Source organism: Oryctolagus cuniculus, chromosome 5 (assembly GCF_964237555.1).
Source record: "Oryctolagus cuniculus chromosome 5, mOryCun1.1, whole genome shotgun sequence".
Lineage (NCBI taxonomy): Eukaryota > Metazoa > Chordata > Mammalia > Lagomorpha > Leporidae > Oryctolagus > Oryctolagus cuniculus.
The window spans coordinates 128,176,819-128,201,337 of NC_091436.1; the positions used below are offsets into that span (position 1 = coordinate 128,176,819).

General features: G+C 60.5%; 1 protein-coding gene across 5 annotated transcripts in view; it reads left to right on the plus strand.

Moving 5' to 3' along the window:
• Positions 1-21,257, plus strand: part of TFEB (transcription factor EB) — a 49,511-nt gene extending 28,254 nt beyond the window's left edge. For 4 of the 5 annotated variants that reach the window (XM_070073280.1, XM_070073279.1, XM_051854162.2 and 1 more), the window contains exons 2-9: positions 15,221-15,443; positions 15,520-15,774; positions 16,168-16,248; positions 17,771-17,891; positions 17,987-18,043; positions 18,486-18,561; positions 18,885-19,032; positions 20,207-21,257. In XM_070073280.1, coding sequence (XP_069929381.1) covers positions 15,243-15,443; positions 15,520-15,774; positions 16,168-16,248; positions 17,771-17,891; positions 17,987-18,043; positions 18,486-18,561; positions 18,885-19,032; positions 20,207-20,686 — 1,419 coding nt within the window. In that variant the 5' untranslated portion in view covers positions 15,221-15,242 and the 3' untranslated portion in view covers positions 20,687-21,257. Of the gene's footprint in view, positions 1-15,220; positions 15,444-15,519; positions 15,775-16,167; positions 16,249-17,770; positions 17,892-17,986; positions 18,044-18,485; positions 18,562-18,884; positions 19,033-20,206 lie in introns of those variants that run through there. The other variant, NM_001171339.1, reaches the window with a different exon arrangement.
• The last annotated feature ends 3,262 nt before the right edge of the window (positions 21,258-24,519 follow it).

Here is a 24,519-nt window from a genome sequence, read left to right on the forward strand (position 1 = left end):
AACACCACGCTGGCCCCAATGGCTGATTCTGACTCAGTGGCTCTGGGCAGGGACTTAGAGTCTCCTTTTCTTTTCTTTTTCTTTTTTTAAAGATGTATTCATTTATTTGAAAGGCGGAGTTATAGAGGCAGAAGCAGAGAGAGAGAGAGAGAGAGAGAGAGAGAGAGAGAGAGAGGTCGTCCATCCACTGGTTCACTTCCCAAATGACTGCAATGGCTGGAGTTAGGTCAATCCGAAGCCAGGAGCCAGGAGCTTCTTCTGGGTCTCCCACATGGGTGCAGAGGCCCAAGGACTTGGGCCATCTTCCACTGCTTTCCCAGGCCATAGCAGAGAGCTGGATTGAAAGTGGAGCAGCAGGGACTTGAACTGGTACCCATATGAGATGGTGACGGCTTTACCCACTACACCACAGCTCTGACCCCTCTTTATTTTATTTTTTTAATATTTATTGATTTATTTGAAAGTCAGAGTTACAGCGAGAGAGGGAGAGACAGGAAGAGAGAGAGAGAGGAGAGAGATCTTCCAGCCATTGGCTCACCCCCCAAATAACTGCAATGACCATGCTGGGCCAGGCTGAAGTCAGGAATCAGGAGCTACATCCGGGTCTCCCATGTGGGTGCAGAGGCCCAAGAACTTGGGCCATTCTTTGCTGCTCTCCCAGGCTCATTAGCAGGGAGCTGGATTGAAAGTGGAGCAGCAGGGACTTGAACTGGCTCCCATATGGGATGGCGGCACTACAGGCTACTACTTTACCCACTAGGCCACAGCGCTGGCCCCCAAGAGTCTGATTTTCTAACAGCAGTTGGGGGTGCAATGCCTGTGGAGCAAGTGAGTAGCAAGGACCTTTTGAGACCCCCTCCCCTCCAAAGTCCCAGCAGATGGATGGGGTCACGCCGGCAGAGAACTGACCCTCGGTGCCAACACATCACCCACTTCAGCTCCTTTGCCCCCTCGCCTACATTACTGCCACCCTGCTTCACAGATGGGGAGAGTGAGGCTCTGTTAGGGAAAGCAACTGCTCCAGTCTCTGCTAAGTGGCCAAGGCAGATTTGAACTCTGCTCTGTGGGGGTCCCAGGCATGTGCATGTTCCCCTGAACCCAGCTGTCTTCTAGAGGAAGGCTCCGTGCAGGGATGCAGCCATCAGGGAGCTGCAGGGGTAGTCCTGGGCAGCTCTTGGGTGGGAGGCGTGGCTTGAGGCAGAGGAGCAACTGAATGGGGAGTAGCTCTGGGGGAGGCAATGCCAAGGGGGCTTGTATCCTGCCCCCGCCAACTTAACCAAGCACCCCCTCTCAGCTCTTTCCACAGATACCCAGCATACCGGGGTGTCCATGAACTCCTGAGTGTGTCCAGGAAGTGACCAGGTGGCCCCACTGCCTTCCGTCTGTGTGACCTCTGGCAGGTGTTCAGCCTCTCTGTCTCAGTTGCCCACCCCCACCCTACCTCCCATCCCCCGTAAAATGGGGGATGGTTAGTAGCTCCATAGGTGAGCGGATGTTTTGGGGAGGAAGCCAGTGATGAATACGAACCAGCTGGGGGCACTGCCTGGGGCATGGTGAGTGCTCAGCGTGTGCAGCCCTTGACGGCTGTCGGCTGAACCTGGATGTAGGCCACCCTCCCCTCGGTGAGCGTGGTGCCCTCATCTGTGCTCACGGGTGTCCCCTCTTCCTGCCCACTTCGCCTCCTTAGCAAAGCCCAGGCTCTGCAGGCCTCAGAGGCAGTTAGACTCACAGCCATGTAGCAGGACGTGGCAGTAGACCAGCCTCAGGGAGAGCAGAGAGGCTGGAGGGGGGTGTGTGGGGGCTGCAGGTGATGGAGGAGAGGAAGGCCCCGGAGCAGGGGCAGGAGCCATACACAGGTGGGGTTTGGAGAGCTCTGTGGGCACCAGTCCGGGGGCAGGGTGGTGGGCTGGGGTGGCTTGGGTGCTAGACTCTGGGCCATTAGTGGCCAGCACAGAAGGAGAAACAGGGAGGTGGGGCCTGGGCAGGGTTTGGAGCAAGGCACTGGGGCAGGAAGCCAGAAATGGCTGTGTGTGCCCGGCTGTGTGTGCCCAACTGTGTGTGCCTGGCTCTGTGCTCCCCTATGCACCCGTGTGTCTGCTCATTTCTTACTTGAGCGAGGAGCCTTCCCTGCCCCGTGCAGGGACTGAAGAGGCTGGGGTGCAGGCTCCTTCCCCCGAGGAAGGCAATGGCCGGGTCCCTGCAGGCGCCGCTTTCTCTTGAGCATCCCTGAGCAAGAGCGACCATGGAAGGCCACCCTGCCGTCCCCTCCTGGCCCTGTAGGCTTACTGCCCTGGAGACCCGGCCATGCACATGGCATCTGTGCCCACAGGCATAGCCAGTGGGAGCAAAAGAACCCGCGAGATGTCTCATCGTCCAACTCCCCCACTTTAGCACCGAGAAGCCCAAGGCCCAGAGAGAGGCAAGACAGCTGGCAGAGGTCCTGCCCCATGTGGCCGTGAGCAGGCTCTTGGGCTGGGGCTGTGGGGCTGTGGAGCCCTCGCAGGATGACCCATTGCAGAGGGTCCCAGCCATTGGGCCCCCGATCTCTGAAGGCACCGAGTGGCCACTCGAGCAGACCATCGGGCCTTGTCCTCCCGGGGTGGGGGACCCCATCCTCCCTGGGGAGGGTCTCAGGGGCCCCACTGGCTGACCTCTACCCATGAAATCTTGGCTGCTCTTCCCTTCCCCTAGCAGATGGGGCAGGGGGTCTTTCCTGTGGAGGAGCCACCTGTGGGCAGGACCCCCCCCCCACAGCATACAATGGCATGCTGGTCCCGGGCCAGCGCTCTGGTCCACGTAAACGTGCTTCTGTCTGGCAGGCTTGATTGCACTGCCCCCAGGCCCTCTCGTGGCCCATGTGAGCCGCCTCAGTGAGATCCAGATACACAAACATGGTCCCCGCAGCTTCTGCACAGGGACATCTTGGCTGGTGCTGAAAAGTACCCGTGGGCACTCTGGGAGGGCTGGGGGCCGCCCGGGGTTGGGGGAGTGGGCAGGACTGGGAAGGTGGTGGACGTAACCCATCTGCATAGCAGGGGGGCTTTCCTGGGGGCCCCCGGTTTTCTCTTCTGTGCCGGAGCTGCAGGTTGCACACCTGAGTGACGTAGGCCGGGTCCCTGCTTCTCTGTTCTGTAATGTGACCTTGGACAGATTTCACTCGACCTTTTAGAGCCTGGGTTTCCTCATCTGCTGGTGTTGCTGTTTGCCCTGGGCACCCGCGGGGGCTGGCTGGGGCCTGGCTGGGGCCTGAGCAGGTGTGAGTTGGGTCCCTGGGCGGGCAGGCCCCGGGGGCGCTGCGTCTGATGGGTGGGATGGGACAGAGATTCTGAAGAAGAAAGGTGACTTCTCTGGGGGCGTCGCTGTTGTTGGGAGCCTGGGAGGCGGCCAGAAATGATTAGAGAGCGAAGAGTGGACACAGGCGGGCGCTGAGTGGGCGGAGTGGCGGCAGTAGGATGAGGGGAGCAAGGGGAGGGGATCTCACCTTCCGGCCCTGGCCCAGCCCAGGAGAAAAGTGGCAGCCAGCTGGGGTGGGGTGGGGGTGGGGGCGGCCTTCAGACTGCGAGGGGTGGGTGAGAGACTCAGCGGCATTGTGTGTGTGCATGTGAGTGCGTATGCATGTGTTTCTGTGTGCATGCATGTGTTTGTGTACATGTCTCACACACACACACACACACACACACACACAGAGGCTGAGAGACAGCGTCTGTGTGGGCAGTTGCGCCGGATCTGTGCCTGTGGCCACCCAGCACCTTGCCAGTTTCTCCTCTCCATGTCCATGTCCCCCTCCTCCCCGCACTGCCACACCCAGGGCCAGTGCTCCTGCAGCAGCTTGGGCCAGGGTGCAGCTGGCCCCGTGGGACAGGACAGGGCGCCTCTCTGGCCCGGCCTGCCTTTGAAGCGGCTCTCTCTGCTGCACAGTCGCCTGGCCCTGCCCCGGGCCAGCGGGCTGCCCAGCCACTCCCGCCCTTCCTGTGGGATGTGAGCTGTGACTCGGGGCTGCTGGGCCTGAGCTGTGGGAACGGGAGGCCACTGCACCGGCCGGGAGCTGGGGGGGGGGGGGGCTGCCCTTCCCTCCCTCTCTTTCCTCTCCTCCCTCCCCTCCCTCTCTTTCCTCTCCTCCCTCCCCTCCCTCTCAGGCTTCCAAACAAGCCCCTGAGTCCCCCCACCCCCGCCACCTCCTGCATGGACCCCTTGCAGTGGCTCTGGGAGAGGCGGGTGCTCTCTCGGGGTAGGAAGTGTGCTCTGGGTTTTGCAGGTCCCCCTAATGAACCTCGGCTTGCTCATCAGAGTCACTGTCCATTTTCTTATCTTGCATCAGCGTACACAGGGGTTTGGTGTGCCGGGGCCACGTTTTTCCACTTGGCAGCCATTATGTGGCATGAAAGACGCAGACGGCCGCTGCCTGTGTGGCATCCTCCATGTGACACTCAGCTGGTGGGGCGGGCTCCCGGAGCAAGCCATCCTGGGCGGCGGGGACCTCCTCCACCTTGCATTCAGCCATGATGCCACACCTGAGCACACTCCCTGGGCTCTGCCCCTCAAACCTGTGCAGTTTGCTGGGATAAGCGATACCGCAACAAACAGGGTGGATGGTGAAACAATGACTTAACAATGCTAAAAGCAGGCACTACTGACCTTATTTCTGTTTCCAGCACCAGGGGCTGCCCAATGGAACAGTGCATACTTCCCAGAGCCTGTGGTTTGCTGTCTCGGTGCAGGAAGCAGCCAGAGGGCAATGCTGCCGTCATAGCCTCCAGGGCCACATGGCCAGGTGCGAGACCATGAACCTGCCCTGCCAAGTGGCCCCAGGTGCCAGGTGCTTGGTACCCTGCCTCCTCCTCATCTCTTGTTAAGATTTATTTATGTACTTGAAAGTAAGAGTTACACAGAGAGAGGAGGAGACACAGAGAGAGAGGCAGAGAGTAAAAACAAGGCAAGGTTCACTCCCTATAATGCTGCAACTGCTGGAGCTGGGTTGACCCAAAGCCAGGAGCCAGGAGCTTCTTCCAGGTCTCCCACTTGGATGCAGGGGTCCAAGGACTTGGGCCATCTTCTACTGCTTTCCCAGGCCATAGCAGAGAGCTGGATGGGAAGTGGAGCAGCCGGGACTTGAACCGGCGCCCATATGGGATGCCGGTGCGGCAGGCGGCAGCCTTACCCACTGTGCCACAGCACGGGCTCCTCGTCATCTCTTTAGAACCCTAAGGGGATCTCACTCATCAGTCTCCACCTACCTCTCCCAGACCTACTTCTGCCAATTATGTGATAGACAAACTTTGGAAAAGAACATCTTTAAACAACCCCAGGCTTTTGGAAACACAGAGGGTGCTTGATAATGAGACTAACCGGCCCGAGGCCTTCCTGTCCTGTCCAGTAAAGGGGACAGGAGCTGGGGTTGCCACTAGCAGTTCTGTCTCAACCTGGGGTCTGCAGATGTGTGTGTGTGTGTGTGCACACGCATGTGAATGGATGGGACTTTTCCTAAAAGGAACTAGAGAGGGACAGATAGAGGGGACGCCACGCGTGGGGCATCATGAGTGCCCACACTTCCACACCTGCCGAGTCCTCGGCAGCCAGCACCCCCAGGCAGGGCCCAGAAGCTCAGTGGGAGCGGGGCTCAGCTGGGAAGCACCGCTTGAGTCGCAGGGAGACTGAGGCCAGGACTGGAGCCCGAGCCTCCTGTGGGCCAAGTGCTGGCTCCTGGGAGTCGGGTGCCGCCTCGCCCCCCAGGCCTTGTGAGGACCCGACTGCCCGGCCGGCCATGGGGAATGGCCTCCCCCCAAGGCCTGGGGGCCACGTGGACGCTCTTGTTTTGTTTCCTAGTTGGTCAGATCATCCTCGGCCGCCTCCTCAGAAGGGACTCAGAGGAGACAAAACAAACCCCCAAACAGGAAGCTGTCCCTGACTTCCCTCCCCGAGGCTGGAAGGCTCCTGGGGGGTCACGGGGTGCTTCCCCTGGCCCTGCGGCACCTGCGCCGAGCGGGCAGCTCCTGCACAGTGGCTCGTTTGTGCCCGGCTGACTCAGTAGGAAGCTGCTTCCGACCACAGAGGCGCAGAACGTGACAAGGGCTCCGACAGGCGTCCTGGCCGTGGGCTCACACACTTTGTTGTTTCAGCCGCCTGACGTGTGTTTTTCTGGGAGTGCAGGAAATTGCCTCTGCCCTTTGAGGAAGGGGAGAGTTTTTTTTCTCCTGTGTTTGGGGATTCCAGACCATACGGTCACAGGTGCCCTGCGGGCTGGGCTGCATGAAAGACACCAGCTGCTGCAGCCTTGGATTGATTGCTTTATATATATATATATATATATATATATATATATATATTTGAAAGACAGAGTTGGAGAGCGAGAACGAGAGAGAGAGAGAGAGAGAGAGAGAGAGAAAGATCTTCCACCCACTGGTTCACTGCCTAAGTGATCACAACAGCCGGGACTGGGCCAGGTTGAAGCCAGAAGCCTGGAACTCCATTCAGGTCTCCTGCTCAGGTGCAAGGGCCCAAGAACTTGAGCCATCCTCCACTGCTTTCCCAGGCACATAAGCAGGGAGCTGGATGGGAAGCAGAGCGGCCGGGACTCAAACCCATGCTCACGTGGGATGCCGGCTTAACCCTATGCACCACAATGCCCCAGTGGGAATCCTTAAAACAAAATGGGACAGTTCTCACCCCAAGTGCAGGAGCCAGGCCAGGCCCTCAGCAGCGTGGGAGGGATCTGCAGTGGCAGAGTTACTGAGAGGGAGAGGGAGAGGGAGAGGGAGAGAGAGGTCTTCAAGCTGCTGGTTCACCCCCAAAATGACTGCAACGTCTGAAGCTAGGTCAGTCCAAAGCCAAGGGCCAGGAGTTTCTTCTAGGTCTCCCATGCGGAATCAGGGGCCCAAGCAGTTGGGCCATCTTCTACTGCTGTCCCAGGCCATAAGCAGAGAGCTGGGTCAGAAGTAGAGCAGCCAGGACTCGAACTGGCGCCCATAGGGGATGCCAGCACCACAGGTGGCAGCTTCACCTGCTACACCATGGTGCTGGCCCCTGTATTTGTTAGCCTTGTGACCTTTAGCAAGGGACAACGTCCTTGTGCCTGTGGAGCTTCAGCTGTGAAGTGGGGACAGTAATGAAGTAACCATGATGGCTGTGTCGGTGCTTTGAACAGTGTCTAGCCCATGGTGCCATAGTGTGTACTCTTTGCACAAGATACCATTCCCTGATTAGGAAGATACATGTGTTCATTATGGAAGAAGCAGAGACTCCCACATGCCACACTGGAGTGCCTGGGTCCCACTCCCAGCTCTCCTTCCAATTCCAGCTTCCTGCTGATGCACACCCAGAAGGCAGTAGATGACGGCTCAAGTACTCGGTCCCTTCCACCCCTCTGGGAGATCTGGATGGAGTCCCAGGCTCCTGGCTTTAGCCCAGACCAGCCCTGGTTATTGCAGGCATTTTGTGGAGTAAGCAAGTGGTTGAAAGATCTTTGTCTATTTCTCCCTGTCTCTGTCTCTCTGCCTTTCAAATAAATAAAAATTAAAGACTGGCGCCGTGGCTCACTAGGCTAATCCTCCACCTTGTGGCGCCAGCACACCGGGTTCTAGTCCCGGTCGGGGCGCCGGATTCTGTCCTGGTTGCCCCTCTTCCAGGCCAGCTCCCTGCTGTGGCCAGGGAGTGCAGTGGAGGATGGCCCAAGTACTTGGGCCCTGCACCCCATGGGAGACCAGGATAAGTACCTGGCTCCTGCCATCAGATCAGCGCAGTGCGCCGGCCGTGGCGGCCATTGGAGGGCGAACCAACAGCAAAAGGAAGACCTTTCTCTCTGTCTCTCTCTCTCACTGTCCACTCTGCCTATCAAAAAAAAAATTAAAATTAAAAATTGAAAAAAGAATACACACATGAAACACTCACGATTGTATCATCCCAAAAGTCAGTAATAATTTTGGTTATTTCCTCCCAGGAGATCTTTCTACATATGATCTTACTTGGTGATTAGATTTTCTGTTCAATTTGGCGTGCTACTTTTTTTTTTCAATATTTATTGATTTATTTGAAAGGCAGAATTACACAAAAAGAGAAGCAGAGGCAGGGAGAAACAGAGAGTCTTCCATCCACTGGTTAACTCCCCAGATGGCTGCTACAGCTGGAGATGGGCTGATCCAAAGTCAGGAGCCAGGAGTTTCTTCCGTGTCTCCCACGTGAATGCAGGGTCCCATAGGACTTGGGCCTTCTTTCTTCTTTCTTCCTCTTTCTTCTTTTTTATTTATTTGAAAGACAGAGTTCCAGAGAGAGGTAGAGAGAGAGGTCCTCCATCCACTGGTTCACTCCCCAGATGGCTGCAATGGACAGAGCTGCTCCGATCCGAAGCCAGGAGCCAGGAGCTTCTTCTGGGTCTCCCACATGGGGCCCAAGGACTTGGGCCATTCTCTACTGCTTTCCCAGGCCATAGCAGAGAGCTGGATCGGAAGTGGAGCAGCCAGGACTTGAACCCGCTGCGCCACAGCACCTGCCCACCCCCTCCTCATGTCTTACTTTTTCTCACTTGACACCTTCCCACTGCTGTGTTGCAAACAGCCCTGGACCGGGTGGGGTACACTGTAACTTATTTACCTATCCTATTCTATCGTTTGCAATTCTGTTGGCATTATTTTGATTTTTCTCCATATCACGTGAAGGGCTTCTAATATATAAACACTTTTTCTGCATTAGGATATTTTTTAAGAATATTTTTTAAGAATATTTTTTAAGGCTTTGACACATTTTGCCAAATTCCTTTTTCAAAGAGATTGTACCAGGGTATGTGCTGATAGTTATGTTAAGGTGCCTGGCACCAAAAATGTCTTAAAGTCACGGGGACACTGCATGGAGGGGGGGGGGGTTGTTGAAGATAATTTGCTTAACTTTTTAATTTTTTAAAAGATTTATTTGAAAAGCAGAGTGACAGAGAGGGAGACAAAAAGAGAGAGATCTTCCATCCATGGATTCGTTCCCCAAATGCTCCCCAACAACAGGAGCTGGGCCAGGCCAAAGCCAGGAGTGAGGAACTCCATCCAGGTCTCCCACGTGGGTGCAGGGGCCTAAGAACTTGGGCCATCTGTTGTTGCCTTCCCAGGGAGGGCATTAGCAGGGAGCTGGTTCGGATACAGTACAAAGTGACAGGGACTCCAACCCAGGCCCTGCTGTGCCATGGTGCCTGCCCTATTAGCTCTTCAGCTATGTATAGTTTCCTCATTTTTATCTGCCCTTTTTGATGAAAGGACAAGACACATACAGTGATTAGAAGTGAGCAGCTGGGGCCAGCACTGTGGCACAGCGGGTTAACGCTCTGGCCTGAAGTGCTGGCATCCATATGGGCACTGGTTTGAGACCTGGCTGCTCCACTTCCCATCCAGCTCTCTGCTATGGCCTGGGAAAGCAGTAGAAGATGGCCCAAGTTCTTGGGCCCCTGCACCCATGTGGGAGACCTGGAAGAAGCTCCTGGCTCCTGGCTTCGGATTGGCGCAGTTCCGGCCATTGTGGCCATCTGGGGAGTGAATCAGTGGATGGAAGACCTCTCTTTCTCTCTGCCTCTCCTCTCTCTCTGTAACTTTGACTTTCAAATAAATAAATAAATCTTAAAAAAAATAAAAATAAAGAAGTGAGCAGCTGAGCTAATTGCCGTAAGCAAGACATACTCTTGTCACTACCATGTCAAGGTACAGGCCACACTCCAGCCTCCTGCGCCTACCCAGCCGCCCGCACCCCTCCTAGGCGCTCCCCCAAGGGCAGCCAGGATCCAGGCTTCTAGTGCAGTAGGTTCGTGTTGCCCATTTGTGAACTTTACACCCACAGATGGTGCCGTGCACGTGTGGGTGTCCATCTGTGAGAACTGCACGTGTGAGTGTGCGTGGTGAGTGTGTGTGAGGGACAGCGGTGGTTCACTGTTTTGCTGGGTGCCTTCCTGCTGTGCAGGAGGACCAGCCTCTTTCCCCTCTTGTCTTTTGAGGGAGTGGCTTCCGGTCTGGGCTGCTGTGAGTGGTCCAGGCTGCCCCCCGCCCCACCCCGTGCTGAACGCTCAGGTGCTTCTCTGTGGGGCAGAGGAGTGGGAGTGGAGGGCTGGGGCATGTGTTCTGTGTGTTTCCAATTTTTTGCTCCAGTTTTTTAAATTCTTATTTTATTTTACCTATTTGAAAGGCAGAGTTACAGAGAGGGAGAGAAAGTGAGAAAGAGCAAGAGAGAAAGAAATCTTCCATCCACTGGTTCAATCCTCAAATGGCCTCAATAGCCAGTGCTGGGCCAGATTGAAGCCAAGAGCCAGGAGTGTCTTCTGGGTCTCCCACATGGGGTTCAGGGGCCCAAGCACTTGGACCATCTTCCACTGCTTTCCCAGGTGCACTAGTGGAGAGCTGGCTGGGAAGTGGGGCAGCCGGGACTTGAACAGATGCACATATGTAGTACCTTAACCCACTGAACCACAATGCTGGCTCTGTGTTTTGGTTGTTGTTGTTTGTTTGTTTTAAACGTTTATTTATTTGAAAGACAAAGTTAGAGAGAGGGAAAGAGAGAGAGAACCTTCTGTCCGCTGGTTCATTCCCCCAAATGGCCGCAATCACAAGGCTTGGCCAGGCCGAAGCCAGGTTTGCTCCCGTTTTAAAGGGGCAAAGTCGCCAGGACAGCACAGGCCCCACAGCCATGGAACGGAGCGGCTCTGCCGAGAGCACCTGGAGGGGCCCTGCAGGAAGACCCACCCCTCTGAAGGCTCCCGGCCAGGGCTGCTGCGGGAACAGCTGGACCCCGGGGCCTGGCCTGCGTTTCCAGCGGGCGTGGGGCTGCCGCTGCAGGCTGCAGAGAGCCGCTCAGTCCTCACCCAGGGCCCCTGGCTGGCCCAACAGGCACTGAACGCAGCAGGGCAGGGAGCCCCAGCTTTGGACATGATGGGGAGCAGGTTGGGGCCCTGACAACCCCTCCTCTTTCCCCTGTAGTAAAGGAGGCCCCCGTCCCCACTGTGAGTTAAGTGCTGCATGCGTGGGAGGGAAGCCATGGAGACCCCTCTGTGGCCTTCCCCACCCCACTCCGAACAGTTTGGGTACCCGGGGAGCCCAGAATAGCCGAGCGTGGAGGCTGTGAGCCCAGTGCCTGGCTCAGATCTCCATTCTGCTGCTTAACCAGCTGGTGACGCCTCTGGGCAAGGCGTCTCCTCCCTGAGAAACGGGGGCAGTAGAGCTGCCCACCCTCAGGGCTGGGGTGAAGAACGAGTGGATACAGGGCAGCGCCGATCATCTAAAAATCCAAAACACTTCCAAGCCTGCAACTTGCGGAGTGGCAACGCGCTGCCACAGGTGGAAAATTCCACACTACGGAGCTTTGCTTCCTGTACAGAATCGCTAACAATGTTCTATACAATTGCCTTCAGCCTGTGTGTGCAGGGGCTGTATCTGGAACAGAAATGAGTTTTAGACCTGAGTCCCATGCCCAAGATATCTCATTGTATGCTTGTGGAAGCAAATATTCCCAAATCCAACAAAACCCCAAATCCAGAGCTCTCGGGTCCCAGGCGTTCGGGAGAAGGGAATGTCATCCTGGATCTGGAACGTTCGCCGAGCAGCCGGGGGACCCTGGCGGGCACTCAGCAAATCTGGAGCTACTGGCACTGCGACCCCTCTCAGCTTCTCCACACCCACGTCCACTTCCCGCCTGAACAGACTCGTGCTGTGCATTTTTTTTTTTTTTTTGACAGGCAGAGTGGACAGTGAGAGAGAGAGACAGAGAGAAAGGTCTTCCTTTGCCGTTGGTTCACCCTCCAATGGCCGCCGCGGCCGGCGTGCTGCAACCAGCCGCACCGCGCCGATCCGATGGCAGGAGCCAGGTACTTATCCTGGTCTCCCATGGGTTGCAGGGCCCAAGCACTTGGGCCATCCTCCACTGCACTCCCTGGCCACAGCAGAGAGCGGGCCTGGAAGAGGGGCAACCGGGACAGAATCCGGCGCCCCGACCGGGACTAGAACCCGGTGTGCCAGTGCCGCAAGGCGGAGGATTAGCCTAATGAGCCGCGGCGCCGGCCGCGCTGTGCATTTTGTTCTGCAGTTTTTTTCTCCCGGTTCTGTCTTTGATACTTCCCTCCTCCGTCTCAGACTTTTCTGTCCTGGGGTCCTGGTTCCCCTTGCCTCTCCCTTGTGAAGTCCAGCGGAGACTCGCTGGTTCACACTAAGGTGTAAATGACTGATGGGGAGGCCCACATCGGAGGAGACCAGGCTGGGGGCCACACAAGCCCCAGGGGCTCCTCCACCTCTCACAGTGGCCCTGCGGGGCAGGTCCAAGACTGGCTCCATTATACAAGGGGGCGGGTGAGGCACAGACAGGGTGAGGCTCTCCAAAGTCATGTAGCCAGCAGGGGCAGAGGCTGTTGGCCTGGGAAGCTCAGCTAAGCTGGGAGTCAGACTCAGGTTGGGCAGAGGCGTGGTCAGCTGACCAGCTCCAGTGAGCAGTGCTGAGGGGCAGCTGCTGGGTCCTGAGGGCTTGGAGGGGCAGGGCGGGGCGGGGAGGGCAGGAGTTCTGCAGGGCTGGGCTCCAGGAGGAGGGTATTTCTGAGGTGGGGGTGGGGGGGTAGGGTCTGGGGCACCCCTGCCAGGCATGGTGGCTCGGGCAGGCCGGGTGTGGGGGGTGCCCTGCAGCAGTCTGCCTTTCCCCTGTCCCTCATCTCAGTTCTTCTGGCCGGATGCGGAGACACAGGAGCCGTAAGCAGTCCTTGGGCTTTGTGAGTGAGCAGGTGCACAGGGAGCCGAGGCTAGGGGATGAACACGCCCGGCGGCTCTGCCCTCCCATCCCCGCAAGTCCCTCCCTTCTCCCCATTCCCACCCAGACCACACTCAGAGCCACCAGGCAGGGACACCGGGGGTGTCCCCCAGGTAGCCTCCTCCCTCTGCTCTGTCACCTGGGCCACCCTCCCCTGGAGGCCCCAGGGCCAACACTGCTGCAGACCCCTTGCTGTGCACATGGTTCTGACGCCCTCTCCCAGGGGGCCCACAGATCCCGGCTGGGTGATGGGGCCGGAGTCCTGTGTCCATTTTACAGATGGGAGAACTGAGGCCGGCAGAGCCAGTTAGAGACTGAGCAGGGCCTAACACAGGTTCGCTCACGGCAAAGCCAGCTCTAGCCTGGGCCAGGCCAGGCTCCCAGGCCTTTGTCAGAGAAACAAGGGGCTCGTTCTCCCCCGGCCTTCCCTGTGCCGGCACTGCCAGGCCCTGGCCAGCCCCTCCCCCAACCAGGGCCAACTGAAGCCAGATTGTCCCCAGGGGTGCCATGGGTGTGTGGGATGCAGCTGCGAGGGAGTGGGGGGGCAGCTGCAGGTCTGTAGGGCCAGTGTGTGTGGTGGCAGCGGGGGCGGCAGACAGGGCCACCTCTCTGTGGGTTGCAGCTGCGCCCCTGCGGGAGGGAGGGGGCAGCTGCGCCTTGCTCCCTGGGGACTGCCCTGCTGGGAGCTGGGCAGAGACCCCCTGGGGCTCCTTCCCGGCTCTATGGAGACCCAACCCTCCCCACCTGGGCTTGGATGGCATCTAAGCTCTGTCCCCTCCACAGGCCACTTAGCCTCCCAGTGCCTCGTGTCCTAGGAACCCTGACTACCTCTAGGGGCCGGTGCCTGACCCCTGCAAATGCCAGATCCATCCACATTGTTGTCATCTCCTCGGCCTGCAATCCTCACCGAACGGTTGCCGGTGTGTCCCGCTTGTTCTCATTCAGTGCGGCGTCTGGCATCGCCAGAACACGGCTGCTTTGCCACCTCCGGAGGTCTGGGGCTGTCCTAGGAGCTTGGCACATGGCTCTGGCCGCTGCTCTGCCCGCGTCGGCACCCCCTACCCTGCTTGGGGCTGTCCGCGGCTCGCCTACGGGTGCTGTGCGCGGGGCACGGCAAGTTAGGTTTGTGTCGTGCGCTCACCGGCCTTCTGAGGTGGACACTTGCCCAGTTCACCCAGGGAAGAGTGGCAGAACCAGGATCCCAGCCCACTGCTGTCCTGCTGGGAGGCCCTCGCTCAGCCTCGGAGCCCTACTGTCTCCACGGTGAGGGGCCCTCCAGCTCCTGCCAGACCTCACCTTTCAGACAGCCTCACTCCCCGGGGAGGACCTTGGACGTCACAGGGTCCGGCCCTTGCATTTTTGTCAAAGGGGAGCATGGGAAGACAGAGGCTTGGGGCAGGAGGACGGGACTTGCCCAGGGTCACACAGTGGGCTAGTGACATTCTGTTCTGCCCTCCCACTCTCCCGACAGGGCAGGGGGCCTAGATCCCGCCTGTCCCACCGAGGCCCATGCAAGACCAGGGCTGGCGCCCGTGGATCTGCCTTTCTCCTTTCCTAGGCTCAGGGGCAACACTGGGCTCCCCAGGGTTGGGTCATAAGTCATACCTGCTACGCTCACTCGCTCATCTCAGTGGGTGACGTCCCGGGCCCTGGGCCGGAGGCTGGAGCTGCTGTAGTGAACCAGACAGACAAAATGCCAGCCCTCAGGGCAGCTTGCTTCCTGTAAGAGAGGCCACAGCAAAATGTATACTATTTACAAGGTGATAAGTGGCATGGAGAAAAATTAGAGGACGGGGGCATAAGGAGGGTGCGAGCCGGGGGGGTGGGAGGTTGGCCATTTTGATTGGGTGGATGTGGACGGCCTCTTCGAAGCTGAGCCTTGGAGGAGATGAAGGGGTGAGCCATGAAGGTCTCTGGGGAAACAGTATTCCCCGCAGGGGGGCTGCACATGCAAAGGCCCTGAGGCTGGCAGGTGTGGCCAGAGCAGAGAGAACCAGGGAGAGAGTAGGGGGAGCCGGGGTCAAAGGGGAGCGTGCGGTGGGGGCTGGTTGGGAAACATGAGGACGTCAGCTTTTCCTGGGAAGGGGGAGCCATGGAGAGTTCTGAGCAGAGCGAGGGCCAAGATTGGCTTAGGTTTTAACAGAACGCGTGTAGCAACCGTTGAGTCAAGTGTCATGGAGCAAGACAGGAGGAGGGAGTCTGAGCACGAGGAGGCCCCTTGGGAACCCAGGAGTGACACGGTGCAGCCTGGGCGCATGCGGGGGGCAGACCTGGCTGGATTTGGCGTCACAGAGGCTGACCGCGAGCGTTGGGGGCCGACTGCAGGCATTGAACAGGAAGGGAGCCTGGAGCTGCAGGCCGGCCCCAGGGAGCCTGACTTGGCGCCTCGCTCTGTGGCCGTGGGCACATCCATTCCCCGCCTGCACCAGCGCTTGTCCGGGTCCCTCCCTCACGCACCTGCCCGCCTGGCCCACAGGGAGCGAGCGCCAGCAGCCGCCATGGCGTCGCGCATCGGGCTGCGCATGCAGCTGATGCGGGAGCAGGCGCAGCAGGAGGAGCAGCGGGAGCGCATGCAGCAGCAGGCCGTCATGCACTACGTGCAGCAGCAGCAGCAGCAGCAGCTGGTGACGCCCACGCCGGCCATCAACACCCCCGTCCACTTCCAGTCGCCGCCACCTGTGCCCGGGGAGGTGCTGAAGGTAGGGCCCGCCCCGCCCCCGCCGCCCGCACTGGTGCCAGCCTCCCCCTAGAGCCGCTGCCCCCCTTGCTTCCCAGGTGCAGTCCTACCTGGAGAACCCCACCTCCTACCACCTGCAACAGTCCCAGCACCAGAAGGTGCGCGAGTACCTGTCCGAGACCTACGGGAACAAGTTCGCTGCCCACATCAGCCCTGCCCAGGGCTCCCCAAAGCCCCCGCCTGCCGCCTCCCCTGGGGTGCGGGCGGGACACGTGCTGTCCACCTCAGCTGGCAACAGCGCCCCCAACAGCCCCATGGCCATGCTGCACATCAGCTCCAACCCGGAGAAGGAGGTAAGCAGGGGGCGCCACATGCCATGCTCCTGATACTAGTAGGGTGGGGGGTGCTGCCTTCGGGGGTCCCAGTCTGAGGGGGGAGACACAGCCCCATCCCCAGGGAGCCCCAGTCTGAGGGGGAAGCACAGCCCCATCCCCAGGGAGCCCCTGACTGAGGAAGGACACACCCTCCCTACTTTGGAGAGCTCTGTTGGGAGGAAAAGAGGACCCCCCCACACAGGGGCAGAACCTCAGACAGCCGTAGTCATTCCTCCTCTGGGCCCCCTTCCTCGCCCCCAAGACAAGCAAGCTGGGCAAGGTGGCTCCTGGGCCCCAGAGGGTCACTGGCTTCCCAGCACCCGCTCTGCCTGCCGCGGGTGCGCCGCCCCAGGTGGACTTCCTGTCTTGCAGTTTGACGATGTCATCGACAACATCATGCGTCTGGACGACGTCCTGGGCTACATCAACCCTGAGATGCAGATGCCCAACACGGTACTGCCCCTGGGGGTGAGGCCGAGGACCCCCAGGAGCCCTGCGCCTGGGGAGAGCTGGAGACGGCTCCTCACTGGCCAGGGCTGCTGTCTTTCTGCAGAGATGGTCCGGGGCCCAGGGCTGAGCAGAGTTAGGGTTTGAGCAGGCTGTGCCTCAGCCTACATGTGTGATATGAGCCAGGTGGCTGTGGCAGTCTCGGAAGGCTTCCTGGTGGGGGCAGGGAGGAGGCGGGGAGAGTAGTGCATCCTCAGGAAGACCTGGAGCTGGTGGGCTCCTCTGGGGATCCAGGGGCCCCTCTTCTGCCAAGTCCAGGGCCTGCAGGCACAGACCTGTGTCCCTCGAGGGGCTGGCCTTATCCCTAGCTACAGGACCCCTCTGCCTGGCCGCCTCCTGGCTGCACGGCTGCAGTCTGGGTCGGCGGGCAGGGCCGAGAGGTGGCTGCCCTGGGAATCCAGAGGCTTCTGGCTTTTGCCATGACCCTGGGGGAGTCCCCCCACCATCGTGAGCCCATTTACTCAGCTGCAAAGTGGGGAGAAGCCACCCGCCCAAAGCACTGCGGGAGCTCTGCTCGGGGAGCCAGTGTCCCCCGGAGCCAGAGGACCGCTGGGGCCTGCCGCCTTCTTGGGGTGCGTCTTGAACCTCGGCTGCATACTCCTGCCGCTGCTGTCACCCCCATCCTGACCCCAGCCCCTGCCACCAAGGGAGGGAAAGTCGCCGGTGCCCGAGCTGGGGAGCCAGTCCATCCTCAGCCCCCCACTGCCCTGGTGGCTTAGCAGGAACCGGCCAGGGCCAGTTGCACGCACCCCTGTGGCTCGCAGGGGCAGCAAGGGAGGGCGACGCGGTTGCGTCCTTGGCTGGTTCCCACGTGGCGGTGGTGGCGGGAAAGGCCTGTGTTTGCACTGCGCAGGACCTGGGGACTTTTCCAGAGCTCCGACCTGCCCCTGTTGGGCCCCTGTAGCCTCCATCGGCTGCCCAGCTGCGAGTGCCACGGGCCCTGCCTGTTAGGTGTGGCATAGCTCGGGGTCCTGGCCTTTCGTACCCCCAGAGAGGAGAGATGGGGAAAAAGGAGACGGAGACCGACCTCAACAGAGACAGGTGCTTTATTCGAAGCAAAGAGGTTAGCCACGGTTTGTGGCTCCGAAGACTGCGCGCGCGGGGCGCCTTTAGAACTGAGTTTTTATCCAGCTAAGGAGGGAATTTGCCACTGTGGGGGAGGGGGCACCTTTCTGGCCCTCTCTGCTCCGGTCTCAGCTCCACACCCTCGGGGAAGCCTTTCCCAACAGCAGGTAGATAGCCGCCCCTCCCTGTGGCTCCCGGCATGCCTCGGCCTCATCCTATCACGGCGCTCCCTTAGCCACTCTCCTGCTGAGCTCCTCGCGGGCTGGGGCTCCCGGCTCCGGCTCCGGCTCCATAGACCTGAACTGCGAGGTCCTTGCCTGGGACCATGCGCCCTGCGGGGGGCTCCCCGTGGCGAGGGGACTGCTCACTGGCTGCTCCTCCCTCTCCCCGCCTCTCCCCACAGCTCCCGCTGTCCAGCAGCCACCTGAACGTGTACAGCAGTGACCCCCAGGTCACAGCCTCCCTGGTGGGCGTCACCAGCAGCTCGTGCCCCGCAGACCTGACCCAGAAGCGAGAGCTCACAGGTACTGGCTGCCTCCCTCTGCCCCGCGCCACCTCCCCCTCCCTCCTTTTCTCCCCCTCCCCCTCAGCTGCCGTCTGTCCTCTGCCCCGGCTGCAGATGCTGAGAGCCGGGCCCTGGCCAAGGAGCGGCAGAAGAAAGACAATCACAACTTGAGTGAGTCCTGCCCTGCTGCCCCTCCCCGCCTCGCCCGCTCCACCTGGGCGGGCTACCGAGCCCCTCCCGGCCTGCACCGGTCCCAGCCCGGCTCCCCGGCCGCAGGCTGCTCCTCGGGCAGAGGCCCGGAGCGCTCCCATTGGCGCAGCTTGAATGGTGGGTGGGCTCTTTATCCGGGAGGAGGAGAGAGGGGGGCTCCCGGGAAGGCCTCTCCGGAAGCCACGCCCGGTCCGGCTGTAGGGCGTGGAGCCCGAGCCAGGAGCTCCGTGGGACGATGCGGAGGGGTTTTGCCCCAGGTGCCTTTGCTGTGCCGACTGCCTGGCCTGCGCCCTAGAGAAATCACAGCCCTTCTAACCGCCAGGCTGCCCTCCCTGGGCTGGGCGCCCCCTGCAGGTGGGGTCCCCACGCCTCTGATGGCCTCCTCCCTGTCTGTTGCCTTCAGTTGAAAGGAGACGCAGGTTTAACATCAATGACCGCATCAAGGAGCTGGGAATGCTGATCCCCAAAGCCAACGACCTGTGAGCAGGCTGGGGGGCTGGGCGCTGCGGTGGGACCAGGAAAGCTCCCGGCGGGGCAGGGGGAGCCCTCCAGGAGCAAGGGGCACACACGCAGGGCTCCGGGCTGGTGGAGAGAAGCCAAGTGGTTGAGGGCCCAGGGTAGGCGTGGGCAGCGGTGGCAGGAACGGGGTCTTGGGAAAGACCAGCCTGCTCGGCGCCGGGCACTGGCGCTCTGTGCAGCCCCCAGCAGCCCCCTCCAGTCTGAGAGGCCAAGAGCAGAGCAGTGGCAGGGGTGCAGCCGTGCCCCTGAGCGCGCGCCTGACGCTGCCTGGCCGCTGCCGCAGAGACGTGCGCTGGAACAAGGGCACCATCCTCAAGGCGTCCGTGGACTACATCCGGAGGATGCAGAAGGACCTGCAGAAGTCCCGGGAGCTGGAGAACCACTCCCGGCGCCTGGAGATGACCAACAAGCAGCTCTGGCTCCGCATCCAGGTCTGGCCCCGAACTTGGACTCCCTGGGGAGCTCTGACCCCTGACCCCAGGGCTGCTACTTATGCGTCTTGAGTGGGAGACGAGAACGGCGGTGCCGTGAGGGAGGAGCAGGTGTCAGGACGTTCCACTTGGGGGCAAGCCAGCCCCAGCACCTTTGAGCAGCAGGTGGTGGCTGGACCCGGGGTGATGGACAGGCACAGCTGGAGCCGGCTCTGAAAGCCGCAGATCCCTCTTAAGCTGCCACACGGCACATCTGCTTCCTGGGGCTCCCATCTGCGGGACACTAACACTTAAGGTTTCCTGCTTAAGGGGCAGGAAAGTGCAAGCCTACGATGTGCCTAGAAGCCAAGGAGTAAGGAATCGCCGCAGTGGGCAAACTGCAGAGCACCCCTATCGGCTGCAGCCGCGAGGTCGGTCCCTGCCCGTGGGCTTCCTGGAGTCTTCGGCGCTGAGGCTGGCCCTCTGCACAAAGGACAGTTGGCTCGCAGCTTTTGTTTTGTTTTCAAAGATTTATTTACTTGAGAGACAGAGAGAGAGGGAGAGACAGAGAGGTCTTCCATCGGCTGGTTCACTCCCCAAATGGCCACAACAGCCAGAGCTGGACCGATCCAAAGCCGGGAGCTTTTTCCAGGTCTCCCACGTGGGTGCAGGGGCCCAAGCACCTGGGCCACCCTCTACTGCTTTCCCAGGCCATCCGCAGGGATGCTGGATCGGAAGTGGAGCGGCCGGGACTCCTATGGGCCCATGTGGGATGCCAGTGCTGCAGGTAGAGGCTTAGCCACCGCACACAGCGCCAGCCTCTGGGCCACAGCTTTTAGACCTCTCTGTCTTTCATGGTGGGGAGGGCAGCTGCACGTCCGACTCACGGTGAAGAACACTCAGCTGTAATGGCTGCCATGCGTTCTGTGCATTTCTATTCCGGTCTAGTCTAGACAAGTCTATTTCAATTAGAAAGGCAGAGGGACTCAGTACAGTGGTTTCACAACCCGCTAATGAGTTGCGACTTGTACTTGGAGAAACCGCCGCTCTCGATTCTAGAGCTGCCCCATGCCCGCTGAGACATTCTGCGGTCCTGGGTGCCCCAAGGGGAGAGGCAAGTGTCGTGGCCCGGGCGCGGGCCCGAGGACGGTGCCCCCGGCGCAAGCCCCCAGCCCTCTGTCTGCGCCCTCTGCAGGAGCTGGAGATGCAGGCCCGGGTGCACGGCCTGCCCACCACCTCCCCGTCCGGCGTGAACATGGCTGAGCTGGCCCAGCAGGTGGTGAAGCAGGAGCTGCCCAGCGAAGAGGGCCCAGGGGAGACGCTGATGCTGGGGGCCGAGGTCCCTGACCCCGAGACGCTACCGGCGCTGCCCCCCCAGGCCCCGCTGCCCCCGCCCGCCCAGCCGCAGTCCCCGTTCCACCAACTGGACTTCAGCCACGGCCTGAGCTTTGGGGGCGGGGGTGACGAGGGGCCCCCGGGCTACCCTGAGCCCCTGGGGCCAGAGCATGGCTCCCCGTTCCCCAGCCTGTCCAAGAAGGATCTGGACTTCATGCTCTTGGACGACTCCCTGCTCCCCCTGGCCTCCGACCCCCTCTTCTCCACCATGTCCCCTGAGGCCTCCAAGGCCAGCAGCCGGCGGAGCAGCTTCAGCATGGAGGAGGGCGAGGTGCTGTGACGCTGCCTGCCCCTGTGCAGGGAACAGGGGCAGCCTGGGGCGGGGAGGGCTGGGCCCCCTCCCCCTCCAGGGTGCACCTGCGTGTGAAGTAGCCACCTGCCCCGCCCCACGCCTCCCTGCTGGCCCCCTGTTTGGACTTAGTGCCTGCCTGGCAGCCCATGGGGTCAGGAGAAGCCCCCGCCTGCCTCAGTGCCCCACCTGCCAGGGGCAGCCCCTTTGGTGGAACTGGACGGGAACAGGCCTCCAGCCCGCTGCTGGAGCGGTGTGGGGAAGGGAGGGGGCGGAGGAGCAGAGGGGAGAGACAGTGCCGAGCTTGCACCCCCACCCCTGTGAAGGACAGTGGGCATGGTGGGTTCTGGAAGCAACACCTTGCTGTCCCTGCACACTCCCCTCCCACAGGTGGGGCTCCCACCCCCCTTTGGTGCTAACAGCTCTCCACCTGGTGGTGTGAGGGTGGGGGTGGTTGGAGGAGAGGGCAGGCGGGGTCCAGGTGAGAGTGCGGGGTCTCTACCGGGAGAGCAGCCCCTCCCGACATCCCACTTTGTGCCTTTAGTAAACACTGTGCTTTGTACCCGCGTGGCCTGTCTCTGTGGAGTGGGTCCAGGAATGACATACCTGAGGGGGTGGGATTCTGCCCAGCGGCCCCTTGCGGCTCCGCTGCACCGTGTGGGGGCCACAGAGAGGGAGCAAACCCCAGGCCTGGGTGGGGCTCAGCGCCTGGGAAGCTGCCGGCCATCGGGTCTGGGCGCCGCCCGGGACACAATCCCTGCGCGCGGCCACGAGGTGGCGCTGCGGCCACGCCACCCGTCCCGGTTCCCGCGGCTGTGGCCTGAGACGCGGTAGTTGGGTGATGCGGGGCGGGAGCCGCTGCCAGACAGAGTCTTCCGTCCTCAGCAGCTGCTCGGCGGCATCCTGCCCGTGGCCCAGGCTGCCCCGGTTCTGCAGCGACCTCTCCGGCCTCTCGGGGGCGGCTCCGGCTGCGCGCCCTCAGGACGGCCAGCCTTCCGTGTCGCCCGCGGGACGGGCCCAGAGCGACGACGGAGCGTCCTCCCTGGGTCTGGGGAGAGGCCACGGCAGTTCCTTTGCTCCTGGGCTGCATCTCCCAGACCTCTGCCCCGGCGCCTGGGATCCAGGACGTTACCCGCGATGGGCTGTGGGAGGGAGGAGAGGGCTCGTCCGGCTCCAGCCAGCTGCCCCTGCGCTACCCAAACAGCGTCCCCTTCACTGGCTGAGGTGCTGAAGGGGGCTAATTAAAAAAAATTCCCGGATGAAAATGGCTAAGAGGGCAATTTCCTCTGTGCAGAACGAGATCAAATCAACGCCGGAGCAATTAACGTGCGAGGGGAAGGGGAGAGGGACCTGCACGTCTGGGCCAGCTGGGCAGCAGGATTAGTCTCAAGGTCAGATGGGGCCTGGATGACCTTGCGGAGCCCGAGCCAGCCCTGGCGCTAGTGCCTCCTGCTGGTTCACCCCAGGTCCAGCCCACTGCCCTGGGAACACCCCTCCCTCTAGGTCCCTCTTGGGGAAACCCTGGACTCTAGCTGGGGACACCTGATGATCCGGGCTTGGGCGGCGTTGCAGGTAACGCTGGTCCTGCGGGCGGCTGAGAGAGCTCTGCTTTCCCACTTGGGCTTCTTCGTCCTGTCTACTTGCCCCCGCAACCCTAAAGACCGCTGCTAGCCGTCTCCCCACTGCTTTCCTGGGGACTGCGGCCCGGGCGTAGGCGCAGTGGACTCGACTGAGGATGTGGATGGAGCTCTGTCCACAAGGGGGCGCTCCCAGCCGGAACCCAGCAGCCGCCTGCCGGGGCGGAGAGCGGGGTTGGGGAGTCTCCACCCTACCTGGGGGTCCTGTAGTGCTGCTGATCTGGCTAGGGTGGGCCCACGTGCCGCCTCCAGCGTTTCAACAAGACACAGGAAGCATTCCTGTCTCCAGGGCTGGCGCATGCGACCCTCACCGTGGCAGGAAGGGAGCTGGGCGGGCGGCTCCCTATTGCGGATGGCACAGTCAGGAGCCCCCTTCTCCATTCGTGCTTCTAATTTGACAAGGACACCTTTGCAGCCGCTAGGTCTCCTTTTTCAAAAGGAGAGCGCTTTTGAATGAACCTAGTGTCCCGTGGGAGAGGGGTCTGAGTAAGGGGTCCCAGCTAGTTAGGGGAGGGCAGCAGCTGCAGCTCTCTCAGGTCCCATGGGGGGCCCTCGAGTGGGAGCCAGGGGTGCTGGCGGAGTGGAGGTGGGGAGGGTGCAGGATGCAGACCCCCACCCCACCCCCCGCCACTGTCCGCTATCCTCAGCTGCAGCTCCTCTCCCTGCCTGTGCCCAGTGCCTGCCTCCTTGGTGCTAGGAAGCTCTGGGTTTCCAGACATATGCACCCCTCCTCAGCCCACAAGAGGCCAGCAGGACCCAAGAACGGCCCACATGGCCTAAGAACCCCCCACGTGGAGTTGCCCAGGATTCCATCACCCACAGGTCTTCAAAGTCAAGAGATTGACTAATTGAAACCATTAGCTTGGACGAGAGCCTACCGTCCACCGGCGTCTGATCCCGACACACAGCCTGCCAGGAGCTCACCCAACCTACCTGTTCCCCTGCGGTGCACCTCCTAGTCTTCAGCCAGGGCAGCTGGAGAGAGCCCCCTCCACGTCCTCGGCCCCACCTCTCGGAGTGCAGCCCCCCCCCCCCCCGCCAAGGCTCCTCCAGCCTCATCTTCTTTCTTTGCTCTCCTTTTTCCGAGGGGGGCAGTGGAATTTATACAATATTTAAGCAGCCAGAGCCGAGTCCGGGAAGATATTATTAATGTAAAAGGGACGGGGCTGCAAATGCTTTTGGACCTGGTTACAATTAGAGGGTGATTTTTCTAAAGGTCAATGAATTCAGATAATATCCACAGGGGGGGGGAGAGAAATTTAATACCTTTTTAGTGAATTAATTAATTATAATATTATATCGGCTTGGGGTTCTTTTCCTGAGTGATTAAGGGAGCGATCTGTCTTCTGTGAGGCCGGGGAGCAGCGTCGCAGCAGCGGCCGCCAACGAGGACCCTGTCACCGGGCTGGAGGTGGGGGCCTTTCCTTCTCATCCCGGCTGGGGCTGGCGGCCAGCAGCGGGCTGAGGGCAGGTGCAGTGGTTGGCAGGGGCCCTTGCCCTCAGCCTGTGCCACCCCCTGCCCCGGCCAGGCCTCGGATGGCAGGGGTCTAAGGGACTGACATGGAGGTCATGGCCTCTTTCTAGGCCCACGGAGCATCAGGACGGCCTGGCAATGTGGGGGACAGAAGGGCGCCCCCCGCTCTGGACCAGGCCTTCTGGGAAATCATCGCCTCTCCTCCAGAGACCCTGGGAGCAGCCCCTGAAGTTTGCCCTCTCTCATGGGGGCTACCGGCTCTGTGAAACGGAGATGCCCAGAGTGGGGCTGCGCACAGGGGCATCAGGGCCTGGACAGAGAACAGCCAAGGCTGCTGTCCCAGGAGGGAACTGGATGCAGCCTGGGATATGCTGTGCGCCCATTTGTCCCTGTATGAGGGGACTTCAGAAAGCCCTTGGAAAAACAGGATGAGAAGATCCCTTTATTTTGGTGCAAAAAAAATCATTGAAATCCATGTATGATTTCCTCATACTATGAATTTTCCATGAACTTTCTGAAGAACCTCATGTGAGGGGATTGCAAAAATGTTTGCACCAAAGTAAACATACCTTTTCATCCTATTTTTTGTGAACTTTGTGTGGTCCCCTCAAACTCAGTTGAATATTCATTCCACACACGTGTGCAACACTCTCACTCCTGGATGGTGGGGGACAGACTGAAATAGCCCTTCTGAGCCCCTTCCCCACCCCGTG